This window comes from Falco rusticolus, chromosome 4 (genome assembly GCF_015220075.1).
Source record: "Falco rusticolus isolate bFalRus1 chromosome 4, bFalRus1.pri, whole genome shotgun sequence".
NCBI classification, from domain to species: Eukaryota; Metazoa; Chordata; class Aves; order Falconiformes; family Falconidae; genus Falco; species Falco rusticolus.
In genome coordinates this window covers 62224145-62241590 of record NC_051190.1, presented here as the reverse complement: position 1 = coordinate 62241590, position 17446 = coordinate 62224145, and the positions used below count along the sequence as shown (strand labels likewise).

Below are 17446 nucleotides of genomic sequence, written 5' to 3'. Positions count from 1 at the left end.
CATCCCACCATCAGGCCAACAGGGAAGCATTCAGTTGTTTCTGCCTTCCTTGAAGGAGAATGCAGTGACTTGACAAGTGTCCAGTAGAAGTTTGAGAGCTGCTAGTTTGAACCATTTTGATTTAATTTGAAAGGCTGCTGTAATAAATAATCTAATCTCCTTTGCAGGCAAGGATAAAAGCAAAGGCAATAGCTATAAACACATTTTTGCCAAAGAATGGATATAGACCTCTGGATATGAACCTCTACACACAGCAGCGTTACACAACATCCTTTTACTTACCTCCGGTATACAGCCCCCATCAGCAGTTTCCATTGTACAGCTTAATTGGCCCACAGACCTGGTCAGCCACACACAGCTACCTTGACCCTTCATTGGTAAGTCTCTTGGTTATCAAACGGGTGCATTCTTTTTAAGTCTTGGGGTATAGGAAGCATATGTATCCCGAAAGGGGGAGTTTAAGATACTGATTCTTGAAAAAGTTCTTTAAAATTCTTCCCATGGTGTTCAAGATGAATTATTTGAAGATTGTATCTGGTCTCAGGCTGCAGTGTGATTCTCTTGAACTTTTTGAGGCAGTTCTTTAGTAAAGATTATTAACTAGCCATTACCAAAACGTATCTTTCCTAAAGACTTCTTTTAGTAATGGTTAAAAGCCTCCTTAGAAATTAGATCTTCAGAAAATGTATGTGACTAGGAGAAAAAACAATTCTGATATGTACTGAATAAACTTAATGGAATCAGATAAATAAGGATACCTTAGTATATTGATCTTTCAGCAAGAAAATGAAGTTCCAGGTTAACATGCTGAATTACCTTATTCAGCATGTTCTTAAAAGCAAAATATTTTCTGTGCAAAAGTAACATCTTGTTTGGCAATAAAAAATAAAATTACTTTAAAAAATAACTCACTTTTCAATTGCTTAATTAAAAAAAAAAACAACTTTCTTAAAGGGGCTATCGGTAAGTCTTAGAGCTAGAGTGATAGCAATAAGACCATATATATGCTAATGAGATGTCCAATACATGCTGGAATGCTGCTTTCATCTTTTCCTCCACTGTGACAGTCCCATCAGAATTACCTTGGCCTTTGTAGTCTGCTGTCGCTGTTACCCTACAGAAGCTAATGTGAATATAGCTTTCTGTAATGACTGGGAGACTGTTTGCTCTATGTGGAACCTCTTTCTCCCCTCTGTAAATGCCTCTTGACTTGCAGCTAAAAAACTAGGGTAGCAATGCTCAAAACTAGAAGCTTTGTTGGAGCTTTTTTGGCAGAGGATTAAAGTGTCCTTGAACAAACTTGAGCAAACTTCTCGTGTAACAAACAGCAAGCTAATTAAAAAGTTGGTGTGCTAAATACTTTACGTGCAGGGAAGGTAGCCAGAACCCTTGCAGGGGGAGGCTTTTTCAGGGAGATGAAGAATGCGGAGGAGACAGGGTAGCACAGTGAATGATGCTGTTTCAGGAGAAAAGCCACCTTATTAAGCAGCAGTGAAAACTGTTCTACCTCTAGATAACTAAGATTGACCACTGCACAGACTTGCTGTGGGATAGTGAAGTAGTTGGATGGCATTGGTGTAGAAGACATAGATTAATTGGCCACAGGTTCAAGCACAGCACAGTGTGTATCTGCCTTATGTCATCCTGGAACTTTTTGTGTTCCAGAAAGCTTACTAGTCTTGGCCTTTGGGGGAAGACGATTCAAGTTTGCCAGCATTAAAGATCTCATACCTTTCTTAAGAAACCAGCTAGCAGAGCTCTACCTCCTGCTGTTCTGCAGCATATTGTCATTGGTTAGCTGCATTTTGTGTACATTAATATGTTTCTTGAACCTTTTATAGGAAGAGCTATATTTGAATAGAAATTGCTTGAGAACAGAGACCATGAGAGACTATCACACAGGAATAATTTCCATGAGACAGGGTTGCAGTTTGTGTGTAGACTTGTGTGCAAATATAGCAGAAATTTCTTTTGTGCCTTAGCATAAACACTAACAATGCTTTGTCTGATTTATTAGAGATTTAATACACCCATTTGCATGGACATCCAGTTTTAGTTCTGAAACTAGAATATGGTAACACTTGTCCTCAAAATTCTAAACCTACCTACTTCTTCAAGTACTTAATAGTACTAAGAAGATCTGGTTTCTCCTGCTTGTATTAAAAAAGTGTACTTTATATGAGCCAGATGAATTCTGTGGAGAAAGCAAATTTATACTTTTGCTGTTACTGGAAAATGAAAATGACATTTTTGTCTCAAAAAAAAGTCACCCTTTCTTAAAGAAAAGGGGTGAATATTGTTAGAGTCCCTTTAAGCAATGAGTTGAATTTGTTTTCCTTTAGTATGCTTAATGTCTTCTCATACAGGTTCACTAGTTACTAGTTTTGATTGAATTTTACAGTGCTCAAGTTGTAACTATTAAAGCAGAAAGCACTTCAAAGCAGTATTTTGATGAAACTTTGTTCCTAAAATAGCTTTATTAAACTTCTAATGGCCTATTTTTGGAGTTTGAGATAGCACACATGACAGCAAATGCTAGGTTAGACTAACAGTAGTTCAACATGACAGCTTTGGTGTTAAACTTTTTTCATTGATTAGCGATTTGCTTTAACTTTTGCAAGAAAGGTTAGACAAGCTTAAAGATACCTTTATAGAAAATGGTCTTAATCCCAGCTGTTTCTCATCATTTAATTAACTGTAGAAGGAATGCTACGTACAAGTCTTACTGTTCTGCATTTTGCCTGTTTTCAGGGCACAAAGACAAGCATTTGCTGTTGCTAATGATAACACTTCCTAAACGAAACTCATTCATTCATTTTGAAAAAAAGAAAGTGTGCTAGTTGAGGTTGCAGAAATTACTATGAACATGTTTCAAGTTTGTAGGTATCTTGTTAATACAAGACATGGATATGCACCCACCCCAAAAAATCTTTTGCTAATGTTGCTTCTTCAGGCAACAAGACAGTAATTCACATGTAGAATAATGTGGTAAGATGTGAAAAGAATCAGAGGCCTATTCAACATCCACTTACTCTCTAGACTTTATTTAGGTGTCACATGGAAGATACGTAGAATGAGGGACTAAAAACCAATTTTTGTTCTTTTTTGGGAGGGATTCACACATAAATTAGAAGAAAAACTTACAGGCTGTGTAGGTTACTCTTTGATGAAGGATCTCTGTAGTCTGAAGTCGTGCATAGTATGGTGTGATATAGGAGTGTTGCTTACAGCCAAGAATTTTGGCTCAACGTTTTCCAATCATCAGAGCTTGAATATGTCTTCTCAAAACCCAGCATTTTCTAAGCTGGTTACAAGGCACTGGACAAATGCTGTATTGCTGTTTGAGCCAACGTTTTAAGTACTGCCCTGTATAGAATGATGTGAAGTATGGGGTTAAGAAAAAATAGTACTCAGTTTGTAATTATGAGCATGCAATGTATTCTTCAGGTAACGCCGTTTCCAAATACTGGTTTTATCAATGGGTTCACATCTCCAACCTTTAAGCCTGCTGCTTCTCCATTGACTACGCTCAGACAATATCCTCCCAGGAACAGGCAAGTTCAAAAATCTTTTAACAATATACGTACTATTCTAGTATTTGGCTCGTGGGCTTTTAATCTGCTTATTTTTGTGACACCAGCTAACTTGAAAATACTTGTGAAATTGACCGTGGTGCAAGGTTAAGTGAGGCCAAAGGGCAGATGGTGCTGCTGTTAGTGGATGTACTGTTTCTAAATGTAAATGGACTGTCTGAAAACTGAGAACTTGTCTGTTCCGTGATCTAGGGCATTCAGATGAAATACACTGAATGATGGCATGTGATCAGCAGGAAGGATTATTTGTATAGTATTTTCAATTTCAAGTAGTTTTTAGTAAAGCCATAGTTGAAAAAAGACAGCGAAAAGGTTAATTTTGGGAATTCACATGACCTATTAAATTGGATATTTTTCATTCTTATAAATTTGCAATAAAGGACTAAAGACCTTGCTTCTTCTCAATTCTGTGTATAGCCTTAGGCCTCAGAAGATCTCTCATAGTACGTATGTTGAAATGACTTTTGAATTTGTAGGAATCCTAGCAAGTCTCATATACGACATACAATACCCAGTGCAGAAAGGGGACCTGGGCTTCTAGACAGTCCTACAATATTCAACTTTTCTGCTGATCGTTTAATCAATGGCGTCAGGAGTCCACAGACGCGGCAGCCGGGACAAAACAGGACACGGATGCAGAATGCTACTACGAGTTACACCAAGAGGGAAGTGGGAACTGGACGGATGGAACAGACCAGTGTTGACTCGTCTCCTGGATTAGGTAGAGGAAGGTGAGTGTCCTCGATGGTTGTCCTCTGAACCTGGTATTGCTGCTTCTAAAGTGCTGAAGATAGAACATAAGCAAAGTGGACTTGCATGCTTTCCTACCAAATGAAAATCGTCAATGGCAACTGACGAACAATTTACAGCTGTAAGATAACATCTAATCCTCTGTCCTTTCTTCATCTGTTGTAAAAAAGTTTTTACAGATTGTTTGAATTTAATGAAGCAGGTCTGCCCATTCCGTTGTTAAGCAGTGTAGGCTGTGCACCTGAACCTGTACTAGCAGTGCTCATTGTTAATTTTTTCAGTTGAAAGGTCAGAATTTTGCCCAAATTAGAAATTTACAACAACAAAGGTGATGGATTGGTATGGATGAAGGAAAAAAGATTACATTCAAAGAAAACTATTGTTATGCAGGTTAAAAACAACCAAACAAAACCCCAAAAAAACCTCACCTGGGGAGCTGAAAATTGGTGGCACCAATATTAATTTGAGAATTTAGCAGGCTTATCCTGGAATTTATTCAGTACTGTACAGTTCTAAGTGCTTTATAAAAGTACTGTGCAGCTTTGTTTAATAATGGCTGTGTTTTTGTCTCCAAGTAAATCACATCGAGTGACTTACTGAATTGGAAAATATCTTAAGTCTTTTGCAGATGATTCTATATTAGACTTGTGTTGTATCACTGCAAAATTAAGTGGGGATTTTGTGCAAGGATTGTAATACTTGTCTAAATCTGTTTTGCCAAATTGTGTTGTAACTAGTGGATGTGAGAGTATGATTAAGGATATAGAAAACAAGATTGCTTAAGTGGAGTATGAAAATGTACAGGAATTGTCAGTACTTAAGTCAAGTAGAAAACAAAATAGATTGAAACATTAGAACGCACTGCAGATTTCAAACTGCTGTGTGGAGGGGCTTTAGCTGAAGCAGGGCTGGGGGAGAAGTGCTGAAAATGCTTTGGAGGGGCTTTACAGGACTTGAAAATAGCTGTATTTCAAAGGTGCACAGCCATCAAAAAGACAAACCCTTTACTTTGGGTATTGAAAGGTTTTGTCTAAGCCTTATATGTAATCGGCACAGAGATGCTTTAAATGCCGGAATTATTTGTGACCACTGTATTCTTATGCTGACTTGTATAAGATCCTTACCTTTAATTTTTCCCTAAAACACTTTTTTAATAACCTGTCTAGAATGAAGATAGATGAAATAAATTTTTGAATTAATTTCTCCTGGTTTTGCCAACTGCCTTCCATTTATCTATAGGCAAGGTTCTAATAACTGCTTTCTTTCCCTTAGGAAAAACTCATATGGCTACCGAAAGAAAAGGGAGGACAAGTTTACAGTGAGTGTTCATGATTGTATTAATCTATAATAAAAGTAGGGTAACAAGGCAATAGTATGGATATTATGTGGAGTAGCAGGTGAGATGAGTTTTTGCGCAAGCAATTGTATGTCACAGTTGACTGAAGACAGCAGTCATGTGAGCTTATTGCATTTGGGTGTCAGAGAAGATTGTTAATGCAGAAGTCAGGAAAAAGTTAAAATTACCTTTTGCTCTATACTAGCAAAAAATTTCCATCTTAGTGTTACTTTGTCAGCATACCAGCTGACATATTTAGGGAGAGCTAAATAACTAAGTTCAAACCACTAATACTTGATTATCATTTGTGTAGATGTTGAAGAACATCTTATAGATTCATGTGACATAATGTATAGCAAGAATGATAGTTACTAAATGGTCAGTTCTGTTTCTTAAATTCTTTCCAAGTACCACTTGGTAGGGGTGTACTAACGCTATTGAAATACTAGTTTTGGTAAACTGAAATCCAAGGTGAATACCTAAATAACCTTGATACTTAAAAAGGCTTGACTAGATACTGTGTAGAAGAAAAAAATTGTAATTTTTTGGTAAGACTTAAGGTTTGATTTGATGAATTGCAGGAAGTGTCTGGGTTTTTTTGCCACACACAGCGTGTTCCTGAGTTTGAACCGGAGTATTCCCTTACTCATGTTACAGTTGCAAAGTAACCCCACGGCATGAGCCATAACACTTTCTCAAAGATCTGGAATCATTGCATTTGTGGATTTGTGGCTCCTGCACTTGAGTAGCCTTGGGGGACTTGGATGCAGGAGCATCAAGGTTTGGAAAGCATGAAGTGGCAAGTGGTTCCTTCCCTTTGGTTGCTTTTAGTTCTTGTCAAACTTGTCAAAGCTCAGTGAGATCAGATTGCATGTAGGACTCTCAATACTGCTTTCTCTTGCCCATTCAAAGCTGCTTGAATTTTTAGTTTGGTGTTTTCCTATAAACATTATTTTCTGTCTTTGGAAGAACAAGAAAGTGGTACAGGTTAGGCATATAAGTGAGTGGCTGGAGTGAAAGGGTTACCTTGGACGCTCTTACTGAGCAGAGATGTTCTTCTGACTTAGCTGACGGTAAAAGCTATGTTAACTTTGAATGTAAAACTGGTAGACATAACTTCTTTGGAGATCCACAGTTCCTTTCTCTCAGCCCCAGGATTTAATTGCAGCCAGGTTCCTTCTAGTCTCTTCAGACCCATGAATCTTTCGTCTGTACTGCCCAGTAATGTGACTTGAACAGAGATGAGACCTGCTGCACACCCACAACTGTGTACACTGGGCAGGAGCATACTCTGAAGTGAAGGATTAACACTTGACCCCTTTAGACTATAGAAGTAATTGAATCCAGGGTCCTGTTTCTTGTATGATGCTGTAGTGACTAGATATAGTGTACACAGGACACAACTGCAACCAGTTGTGCTTGAATAGTGGCAACTTTTGATTTTTATTTTTTCAAGGAAAAATTAGAGTATGCGTACTTGCATGAGAAAGCATGAACCTTTTTATTGGATTATAATTGACTGTAGACATAAAGACATAAGCAGGTTTCTCAACTTGTCATAAGTTGATTTGAGAAATGTTATGCAGTATGCAGCTTAAAATCCATGTAATTCCCCTAATTTAATATGTTCATACTACTTGTCTCTTAATATGTTGGGCTTTTTAGGACCATTCTTTATAACTTAAAATGTTTGTAGAAAATACAGAAGCATTATCTATTGAGGACTTCAGTCCCCTTTTAAGAAAACTAAGTGCTGTGATTTGAAGAATAGTTCCTTAAAAAAGCAAAAAAAAAAAAAAAAAAAAGGTTGTTCCTCTTGCAGTTTGAGCTGGATTAAGTGTAGTCTCCCACTGTGACCCTTTGACAGGTCATCTGACTTATATTTTTGGAGGTTTGCAGCCTCCATTCCTGTAGTGCTCTTAAACTGTGTTCTGGCAGGTAATGCTGGGTCAGTAGCAGTCCTAGGAGCTGCAGTTGTTCTTGCCTCTGTTCTTTCCCTGCTTCCCTCTTGACACATGCTTCTTTTGACATGAACTGTAGTTTCTGAAAAGACCTTGAGGGTAGTTTTGTATCTGTTGCTCTTCACGAGGAGGAAGGTGTGTGGGGGAACAGTAAGTGGTGCAGCACATTTCTGTCCAGAAGCATTGTTCTTGCATTCAGACCATTTTGACTATATACTTATATTTTCCTTTTCAAAATAGGAATGGTCTCAAAATGCTTTGCATTTGGTATTCTGCAGATGAGATGACCTTAACACAGGCCTGAGCAGTCATGAAACAGTTACTACTTTGTTTACATGATGTAGAAGAAGTTAACAATTAACTTCAGTTACAGCATATTACAGAAGGGATTTTATTTTTTCAGTGTAAAGAGCATTTAGCTTTATAAATCCTTACAAGTGGTCCTTGCAAGTAGTCTTTAATTGTGGTACTCAACTCCTGAACTGCCTGCTGTCTGTATTGCAAAATAGTTGTGTTTAGCAGACTTTTTTTTTGCTGGGATATTGTTTTTCTTAGATTTAGTTAAAAAAATTCACATTGTTTCAGCAATAGTTTTGACATTTATCTTTGCATTTTTGTGAAGTGACCATGTAAATTCATATTAATTGCATGTTGTCTACACTACATGCAAGGCATGCTCTCTTGCCACTTCTTAATTTATCTGAACATGATAAAAGATTCTTGTTGACTCCTGCCTTTCATTTAGAATGTTACCAACCACATAAATGTGCTTTATATTTTCACTATATCATGATATCTAAACCATTCTGTTTTGCTATCTGTCAGTGTAAGTGTCCATCCTGAAGGAAGGGTTGGCAAGAAGACTTCTCTTATTCTACCAGTATCACTAAAACTTACGCATATGAAATATCTAAGGATGCTTATGCCATCACATTTAAATAACAGTTAAATATTTTAAGGGCAGCAGTGAAAAATGAAAGTATCTATTCCTGAGTGCTGTATCGTTTTCTTGGGAGGTGGGATGGGGGAGGCCTCTCTAGGGCTTCAAACTGTATTTTGCATTTGATTTATACCTGTGAAGTTCCACGTCTGTCTCTTTGTCATCCAGTGCAGTAACCTCAACATGTTGTTTCTGTTCCAGAGAGGCCAAACACAGTCTCCACCACCCCCAAAACCTCCGTCTCCTAGCTTTGAATTGGGTTTATCTAGCTTTCCTCCATTACCTGGGGCTGCTGGCAATTTAAAGACTGAAGACCTTTTTGAAAACAGGCTATCCAGCGTGGTAATAGGAACGTCAAAAGAAAGAGTGAGTAACCAGTGTTCATTTTTGTTGGGAAAACAAAGCATTGCATATCTCTTGTTTTCAGATTTGGTGGCTTGTACATGGAAAAGACTTGTGGATTTGCATGGGTCCTAAGAAATGCTTTTAAAAGATAGCGGTCAAATGATGTGCTGCTGCCTTCTTCACTTATATCTTAAAATTTGTTGAGTATTCCTTTTGAAATAGTTTGGGAGTATGAGCACCAGTATAAGTAGATGTTAATAGCAGAGATTAGAAAATATGCTCTTTGCTGTTCGTAATTGCCTCAGGCTTTTTGATAGACTCAGGTGAAAAATATGTGATAAAAGTTTTCCTCATGTTCGAAAGTTAGACTTCTGAGATTTATATAAAACACTTTAAAGTGACAGAGACAAACTTTTAAGCACTGAAATATAAAGAAGCTGCCTACATAATCTCAGTACACTAAGCAGCATAGCTGGAACAAGAACTGTTACCAAAACCAGCTGGATCCCAGCATTGTCTTGTCATATTACTTGGAAAGATAAAAATATACCAGAATGACTTGGCAACCACTGCTTTCTAGATGTAGTAGAGATGCAGTTGAAAATTAATGTTCAGTAGCTGTTCAAAGATTTGGTTTAGAACTCTCTCTACCATGCCACTTGTGAGTGACAGTTCTCCTCTCTCAAGACTCATCTAATAACCCTGTGTACTATGGAACAGTCTAGGCTATGGAAGTCTATATTGGCTTTTTTTGGTAGCTCTAATTTAATTTGTGTTTTTCTAGCTGTACCACAACTGAAGAAATTAACCCCTGGATACAGCAATGTAAAGCAACATGGTGAAACACCAGTATCTCTCCTGCCTGGTCTCTAAAACCAGTTTATTGCAGAAGTGTTTTCTTTGGTGCCCACATATCAAGGGTGGGTAGGGAGGGTGTGTGTTGGTAAAGAAAGGAAGCGGCAGGGCAGCCTGCACCAGGCGCAGCGATTGCGCAGACAAGCCATCTGTTGTCTCCTGCAGTTGGTAACAGGGACAACTGTTCCAGGGTTGCATTTAGGGGGAATATGCAGGACAGTGCCATGATAAGAGCAGAGTTTAACTTAGTGTCAGTGAGTACTCCAGACTGTAGTCTGTTCCTGGCCAAGACCTATTTTTAAAGTATTTTACCTCTATTTCTGAAGTGTTTTTTATTACCTTATTTCAGGTTTTAAATATAATTCCAGCACTTGCTGTTGATGCCACGGCTGAAAACCCATTGCTTCTCCCATTAAAAATCTAGCACTTGCTTTGCACTTAATGTAAAGAACTTACACTTCTTCTCTGTAGAGGCAGTCTATACCTCTGTAGACCTCTGTAGAGGTCAGGCACCAAGGTTTTACGATATGCGATGCACTGTTACATTAAAAAGTTTCCTTTGATGTCCTAATTTTTTTCTCCAGCTTGCATGAGTTAGTCTATACCATTGTATGGAAGAAACGCGTTGTGCTGTCTTTCCTTGTTGGTGTTAATAAGGAATGAGGTAATAGCAACTGATACCAAAGACTGATTGAGTTCTACTACAAAGGTGTTTGAGTTTACATTAGAATCTTGCCAATGTATACCGGCTGTTTTTCACTTTGATCTCAGAATTTTTTCATGTCACCTGATGTAGGGTTACACAGTGCTACTCTTTATAGATGGGCAAGTCCAACGTACAAAAGCTGAGTGAACTTAAGTTGCGTGTTTCCAACGGTTGTTATCCATGCATCATCATCTTCATGCGCTTTGCTTTATGGTGCTCTTCTAGATGTAGGTCTGGGGAATGGCAGGTGTTAATGATCCCACATTTTCTAACTAGGAAACTGCAGTGCTGACAGACCAGGGGCTGAGTGTTTTGGCCTAGGAACAGCACTTGCATGTCTGCTTGACTTGAAGCTATTCACGCTTGACCAGGCACCTACAGTTTTGAACTTGGCTGGAATGCTCAGCAACTTGCAGTCTCAAGGCTTTGCACACACTACTATAATGAGTAAAACTAAAACTTTAGAAGCTATTCTTTTATTTCTGAACATCCTACCTTTTATGGTTTTACTTTGAGTAAAACTAGGCTTAGATCTACTGCAGTAATCTATGCTGCCTGGTTTGAAACAGTGTCGTCAAATACCATTTTCCTTTGTAACAGTGACCACAGGAGTCTCATGTTTTCTACACTCTCATCTGCTACCAGAATCTGTTCTGGTTCTAGAGTCAGACAGGTCAGAAGCAATACAAAGGACACAGCACTTCATTAAAAAACAAAACAAAAAACACCCAACCCACCACCACCACCAAAATGGTTATAAATGTCAGAAATCCATTTTTCAAGATAAAGTCTTTCTCTTTTCTTATTTTGTGACAATATATATTTATGTATGTATCTTGAACCTATTTGGCTTTTACCTGGAAGCACGGTATCACTTGGCCCTACCAGAATCTTTTAAGGGCTATGAAAAAAAAACCTCTTCTGCTTCGTAGCAGATCACCCTTACAGCATAAGAAAAGGACTTTCAAATTATGGTCGTATCCTAGTTTGCAAAAGCTTCATTTTTTTTTTTTAAAAAAGGTTAGTATGTTTTAGCACCAGCTATTTGGGATGATGCAGAGCTAGAGCTTTGAAGATGATGATTCTTGGTGCGTAACTCCAGGAGACTTACACCTTAATAGGCTACCTATGGTCATGTGAAGAGGAACAAAGCCTGCTTTGTCACCAGCAGGTCCGAATTTGCCAGGTTGAATGAAGTGACTTTTGTCATCCAGATATGTCCCAAAGGGAATTAATTTTTGTGGCTCCTCCCCCAATTTTGGGGGGAGGAGCCACAGTCTGCGATTTTGTTTGTCTGTGTTTCCAAATAATTATAAAGGAAAAATCTCTTTTGTTACAATAGATACATTGGATCCTTCTGTGTCTTCCTACGGTCAATTCACCTTTATAAATCAACTTGTAAACTGTTTACTGATTGTGTTAATCTTCAGGTAAACCATATATCAGATATTAAGATTGCCCTTCTTTTTTTTCCCCTCCTTTAGAACATTAATGTGGATGCAAGTACAAACACTATTTCATCGGGAATTCCTCGAGAGCCGTTGTTGCCAGTTTCTTCTACATTGCCCAGGACGTTTGAAAGGTCTCCTTCGCCATCCCCGTCTTCTGAGTAAGCACTTAATTACATAGCTGTAATTATTCTGCTCAGAATCACATTTCCATTTTCTCTCATCAGAAGGATCAGTGGAACACTGTAAATGGCTATTCAAATCTTGATCAGTGAAAAGAATAATATTTTGTTGCATATTATACTTGTAATAAAGACAATAAAGCTTAATTTCTGAACAGTATCATAATAGAGATTCAGTCAGTCATTCAGCAGACAAATTTTGTGCTGTTTCAGTCTCTGCAAGTATTTAGAAGTTTAATGAATACCTTACTGTCTTTGAAGCATAGAGGGTAAACCTATGGTCCTGTGGGCAGTATCATTGCCCATACAATAAATAAAGCTTTCAGTAAGACCTTATTTAGAACCTGCAAATCAAATAGAGGTGTTAAGATAACAATCAAATGCTATCAATGTCGCAAATTACAAATAGTGTCAAATTCCACAGGAATATCTTTTCTTTAATATTTGATAGCATTTTTAAATGCAATGCTAGTCATTATGTGCTAGGCAAACTATAGCTGTAACTTCTTATAATCATACTCAACAGCTTTACACCCATTATTAGATTATTCATCTATCCTGAAGTTTTGCTTTTCATGAGCCTTGCTTCTTGCTGGATGCTTACAGGGACTCCAAGGTTGTGGATAAACAGCAGAGAGAGACACAGAGTACAGAAAGGCTTTCTTCTTCCACACTCAGCACTGCATGTAAATCGGTACAAGTCAATGGGGCTGCCATAGTAAGTGACCTTATTACTTCACTTTCTCTTAATGATCCAGTTTGATGCTTTTAACAGAATATTGCTTTCATTGCTACCCAGTGTTGCTTAATCATGTGAGCCTAGTATCCTTAAACTTGTGTTGGTGGCCTCGTGATTACTTGCACGATACAATTATGCAGTTAACACTGCAAAAATGTTTAAAATAACTTGGTGAATGATAGCTCTGTCTGAATTCTCTTCTTGGTAGTATCCTTGAGGTAGAAGCGTTAATACATAACTTGGTATTTAAACAAGAGTATTCATTGTCTTTCAGCTGTCTTAGTTTGCTTGAATCAGAAATATTTTGCCATGTCACAGTACCCAATTTTTCTGGCATACTGTTTTGCATTTTACCTTGTCTTGAACCTTATTGTCTGTACAACTTCTGTAAAATTCGTGCTCATGCCCTCATCTGCATATTTTACTGCAGCGGTCTTTTGGGGCAAAGATTTTTACCTTTTTTGTTCATAAAAGTAAATGATTTTTATTTTTCCTCAGGATGCCTTAACTTCACTGTCCTGTTTGCTTTTGATTTCACAGGAACTGCGAAAACCTAGTTATGCAGAAATTTGCCAGAGAACAACTAAAGATCCTCCTACGTTGCAACCCCAGAAGGAGCAGAAGCCAAACACTGTAGCATGTGGAAAAGATGAAAGAAAGCCCACAGAAACAATAGAGAAAAACAGAGAACCTCCTCCTGCAAAGTCACATCCTGGACAACCCAAAGACCAGAGGAGACAGTCAGGACGCAGATCATCACCTCCAGCCGTTGGCAAACGCTTAAACAAAGAACAGAGTACCCCTCCAAAATCTCCTCAGTGAAACTAACACCTGGGAGGGAGTTGAAAAGAGGTCTGCTTCCCACAAATTAAACCCATGTTCCCACTAAGATACCTGAGAATGAGTTGCTGGTTAGGAGCTTGCAGTGATACTAGGCATATAACAATGCCTGCAAGTTATTTTTCTGTGAAATACTTTTTCCCCTCTTGAACAAACATTCTATTTTTCTGGATATTTCTGGATAGTTGTTCTAAACCTTACATTTAGGTTGGTGCTTAATTGGAGGTGAAGCTTAGTGTGATTATTTTTTTTCAAGATGTAAAATATTCGTCTTTAAAAAAAAATCAACTTTTTATTAAGCCTCTCTGTGGCTGTGTGAGTGCAAGCTCTGTATAGTGAGTTTTTTCTAAACTGTTAAGCAGAAACGTGCTGCTGCAATATTTTTAATAAACTGGTCTGCAAGTACATATCTAAAGTGTCCAAAAGACTGGTAACGGCAGCTAGTGTGTAGAGTGCAAGGAAGTAGACATATTTTATTAATTAGTATGTGACCTTGAAGATTTTTTTTTTATTGGGCTGCTGTACTAAGTGTCAGCAAACAAACTTGCACTTTTAGGTTAAATGAGTAGTTGTTTCTAGCATTTTTAAAAATTTAATCTTCTATTGATGTTTTGCACACACAAAATGAATCCTACGGAGCACCATAGCAGTCTTTCTAAAATACTTCCTTTTTCGACTTACTGCAAGCAAGTAACCATCTTCTCACTCCAGAATAAAACTGATGTTATAATTTGCAAATACAAAGCACATTGTGAATAGAAAGAATTAAGTCTGTGAGCTTCTATGGTGGTGAAGCCTGTTAGTGGGTGTTATCAGGAGAAAGCACTGTAGCCTTCTTGTGATAACCTTAGCTTCCCTGTGCTTGTAAGGGAGTTAACTGAGTCAGCGCTGTATGTTCTGGTTACCCCTGTGCTCTGTGTAGACTTTTTTTTTAAACTCTGCCCCAAGTGCTCTTTGAAAGAGTCCATATCTTAGTCAGCTTTGTGTTGACGTCTTCCTGTAACTACGAGCATTGGCATATGGATTTGAATTTTTCAAGACGTGAGATAATGGTGTTTGTTTTGTGTGGTAGAGGAAGAGATCCCTGATATTTACCTCTGGGATGAGGTTTCTCACACTTATTTACTTTAGAAGTGATGCGCTTTCTGAAGGACAAGGATGCACTAAATTAGCGAGTTTCTAATAAAGTTGAATATAAATTATTTTTGTTTTAAAATGCCTAAAGTTTTTCTTTAAGTGTTTAAACTGCAGGAAGTTCAGACAAAAATCATTCCTGCTGATTATGACAGTACAGTTTATTCCACAAAAATGTTTATTTAAACAACTGATTTTTTTAAAGAATTATTTCCATCCAATATTTAAAGACTTGAATTTTATTTAAACTTGAAAATGACTTTGCCTTAACTTTTGTACAAGACAGCTTAGAGTTAATGAGGTCTGACCCCGTGGAGGGTTAGCATGAGTGGAATACAGAATTACTCAGTTACAGTATGTATCTATTGTCACTGGTCTTACTGGGTAAACATACTGTAGTACAGGAACTAGCAGCAGTTTTTGTAATATACCTTAAAGATCTTACACAGTTGATCTTTTTCAGATTGTTGAAAAACCTGTAAATGCAAATAGTCAATACTGTATTAAATATGTGCACTTGGAAGTGTGTGCTTTGCTTGTACAGTTGTAAATAATCAGAACATATAAAAAGGTACCCTAAAGAAAAAATCTGATAAAAATTATTGATATTATAAATGTTGCTGTTGAGCTGGATGTAGATAAACTAAATGTTGTGGTTTGAATATTACTTTAATTTGTTGTTTTTTCTTTTTCTTATTTTATTCTGGTGTGCTGAACTGACTCTGCCTCTTCACTGCAAAAGGGAAATGGAATAGAAGTCTTATTTGAAAGCCCTCAAATACTTTCCTGTGTCCTTCTGAAAACAAGTGATGTAACCAATTCAAAAGTGTAAATAGTGAATTTCAGCAGTCAAACTGTAATTTTGTCATAAAATCAAATTCAATTGGAAAGAATTTTAGACTGCTACAAAAATACACACTGAAGCTTACTTGTCTGCTTTCAAGAATATCAGTGCTTTCCTTAGCGTATGAATCATAGAACTGTAAAGTAACTATAGAAGTTGACTCCTGATAAATTTCCTATTATGAGCATCAATTGGTGACTAGTTGACCGTTTAAATCCAGCCTGTTGTATGCTGCAGAACTGGTCAAAGTAGGGCATGCTGGGATCTGATTTTTCTTGTTTAAAAAGCGCACTTTGTGACTGCTGTGAGAGGAGATAGGACTCTTGAGACAACGTCACCGAAACCACTCAACTAGTTCTGTCATTGGATTTTGAATACGCTTCTCCTTTCCCCAGCGGCAGTGAAAATGGCAGCTAGGTTTGTGTATGGTTTAGGCCAGCTGTATGATTCATTTTGTTTGTCTGCTGCAAGTGAAAGGCTTACCAGCTGCAAACAATCACAAGTGGTTCCTTACAGCGACTGTGTACAGCTAGTCATAATGCTCAACTGGTACCTAAGGTGATATGTTGACACCAGCGGGGTGTGTTGTGCCGTTCTAATGTATTCTGCTGCCATTTGTGCTAGGTCAATACACTGTAATTACTGCTTACCCAGCAACAGTCTGTTGCATTGAAAGTTTAAACCTTCCTCTGATGTGGTTTTTATAGCTTTTTTCTTAAAAAGAAAAAAAGTGACACGCCAAATAGCTGTGTAATATACAACTTATCCTTACTGCATTTTACTTTGAGATTTTTCTTTTTTTTTCCACTCAGTGACAAAATGGAGTTTTCAGAGTAGAGTTGTGAAGTTGCATGCAGGCTGTTGCTACGATACATAGAAGGATTAAACTGTGGCTTTTAAAATTCAAAATCTCCGAAAAGCAGTAGCTGAGTTAAAGGTGCAGGGATACAGTAATTGAAATTGGCATTTTACCTTGTAGGACTCTGGCCATGCTTTTAATTGTGAAAACAAGTCAAAATGGGATCTGAGACTTTCAGTTAAAAAAAAAATAGGTTGCTTTTAAAACTTACTGTTGTTTCAGATCAGTCCCCCACTGTGACGCTGTCGTTTGCCAGTTAGAAATCTTACGAACAGTGGCAATTTTTTTATGTTGCTGCATTATCCTTCAAAGACTTCAGCAGCTGGCAGAAAGGCCCTTGTTTGAGTGTGGTGCAGTGTATCAGGAGCAACAGCTGACTGTAATGGTGCATACCTTCCTCTGTATCTCCTTCAGCTAGCTACAGTTAGGGATTTTTATGTGCTTTGTAACCTATTACACTAATAGCAGCAGACAATCGAAGATTTCTAAGGAGACCTAACAGCTGCCAATTCACGAAATAGAAGTGTAATATGGGAGCCTTCTTGAGGGTTTTTGTTTTTGTTCTTCTTCCATTAAGACTGGAATCAAGCTTACATGTAAACTATCAGTAATTTAAGTTTCCTTTTGTGTCATAAAAATGTAAAACTGTCTAATTTGAAAAAAATATGTAGGTTATGAAAAATAAAGATTTAGGCACTGTTGAATTCCTGATTTTTTTAATTAAACCTTTCTTCAGCAGTATTTTTTATTACCTTTTGTCTTTTGCTCCCATTTTTGGAAATTGTATATTTCTAATTTTGGGAAAAAATCTTTGCTTGCTTTACTTCTTCAACGCAGCTGTTGCAACCATCACCTAAGGCTATGTAGCAGCAGCAGGACTACCTATAATGTACCTCTGAAGGCAGCCCTATCTA

At 37.6% G+C, this 17446-nt stretch overlaps 1 protein-coding gene across 9 annotated transcripts in view; it reads left to right on the top strand.

The window, feature by feature from the left end:
- The window catches only part of LARP4B (La ribonucleoprotein 4B), a 58343-nt gene extending 41107 nt beyond the window's left edge, over positions 1–17236 (top strand). For 7 of the 9 annotated variants that reach the window (XM_037384081.1, XM_037384083.1, XM_037384082.1 and 4 more), the window contains 8 exons: positions 168–377; positions 3448–3554; positions 4070–4324; positions 5616–5661; positions 8782–8946; positions 11971–12095; positions 12723–12834; positions 13396–17236. In XM_037384081.1, coding sequence (XP_037239978.1) covers positions 168–377; positions 3448–3554; positions 4070–4324; positions 5616–5661; positions 8782–8946; positions 11971–12095; positions 12723–12834; positions 13396–13677 — 1302 coding nt within the window. In that variant the 3' untranslated portion in view covers positions 13678–17236. The remainder of the gene's footprint in view (positions 1–167; positions 378–3447; positions 3555–4069; positions 4325–5615; positions 5662–8781; positions 8947–11970; positions 12096–12722; positions 12835–13395) is intronic. The other 2 variants (XM_037384079.1, XM_037384080.1) reach the window with 2 other exon arrangements.
- Positions 17237–17446: the final 210 nt, after the last annotated feature.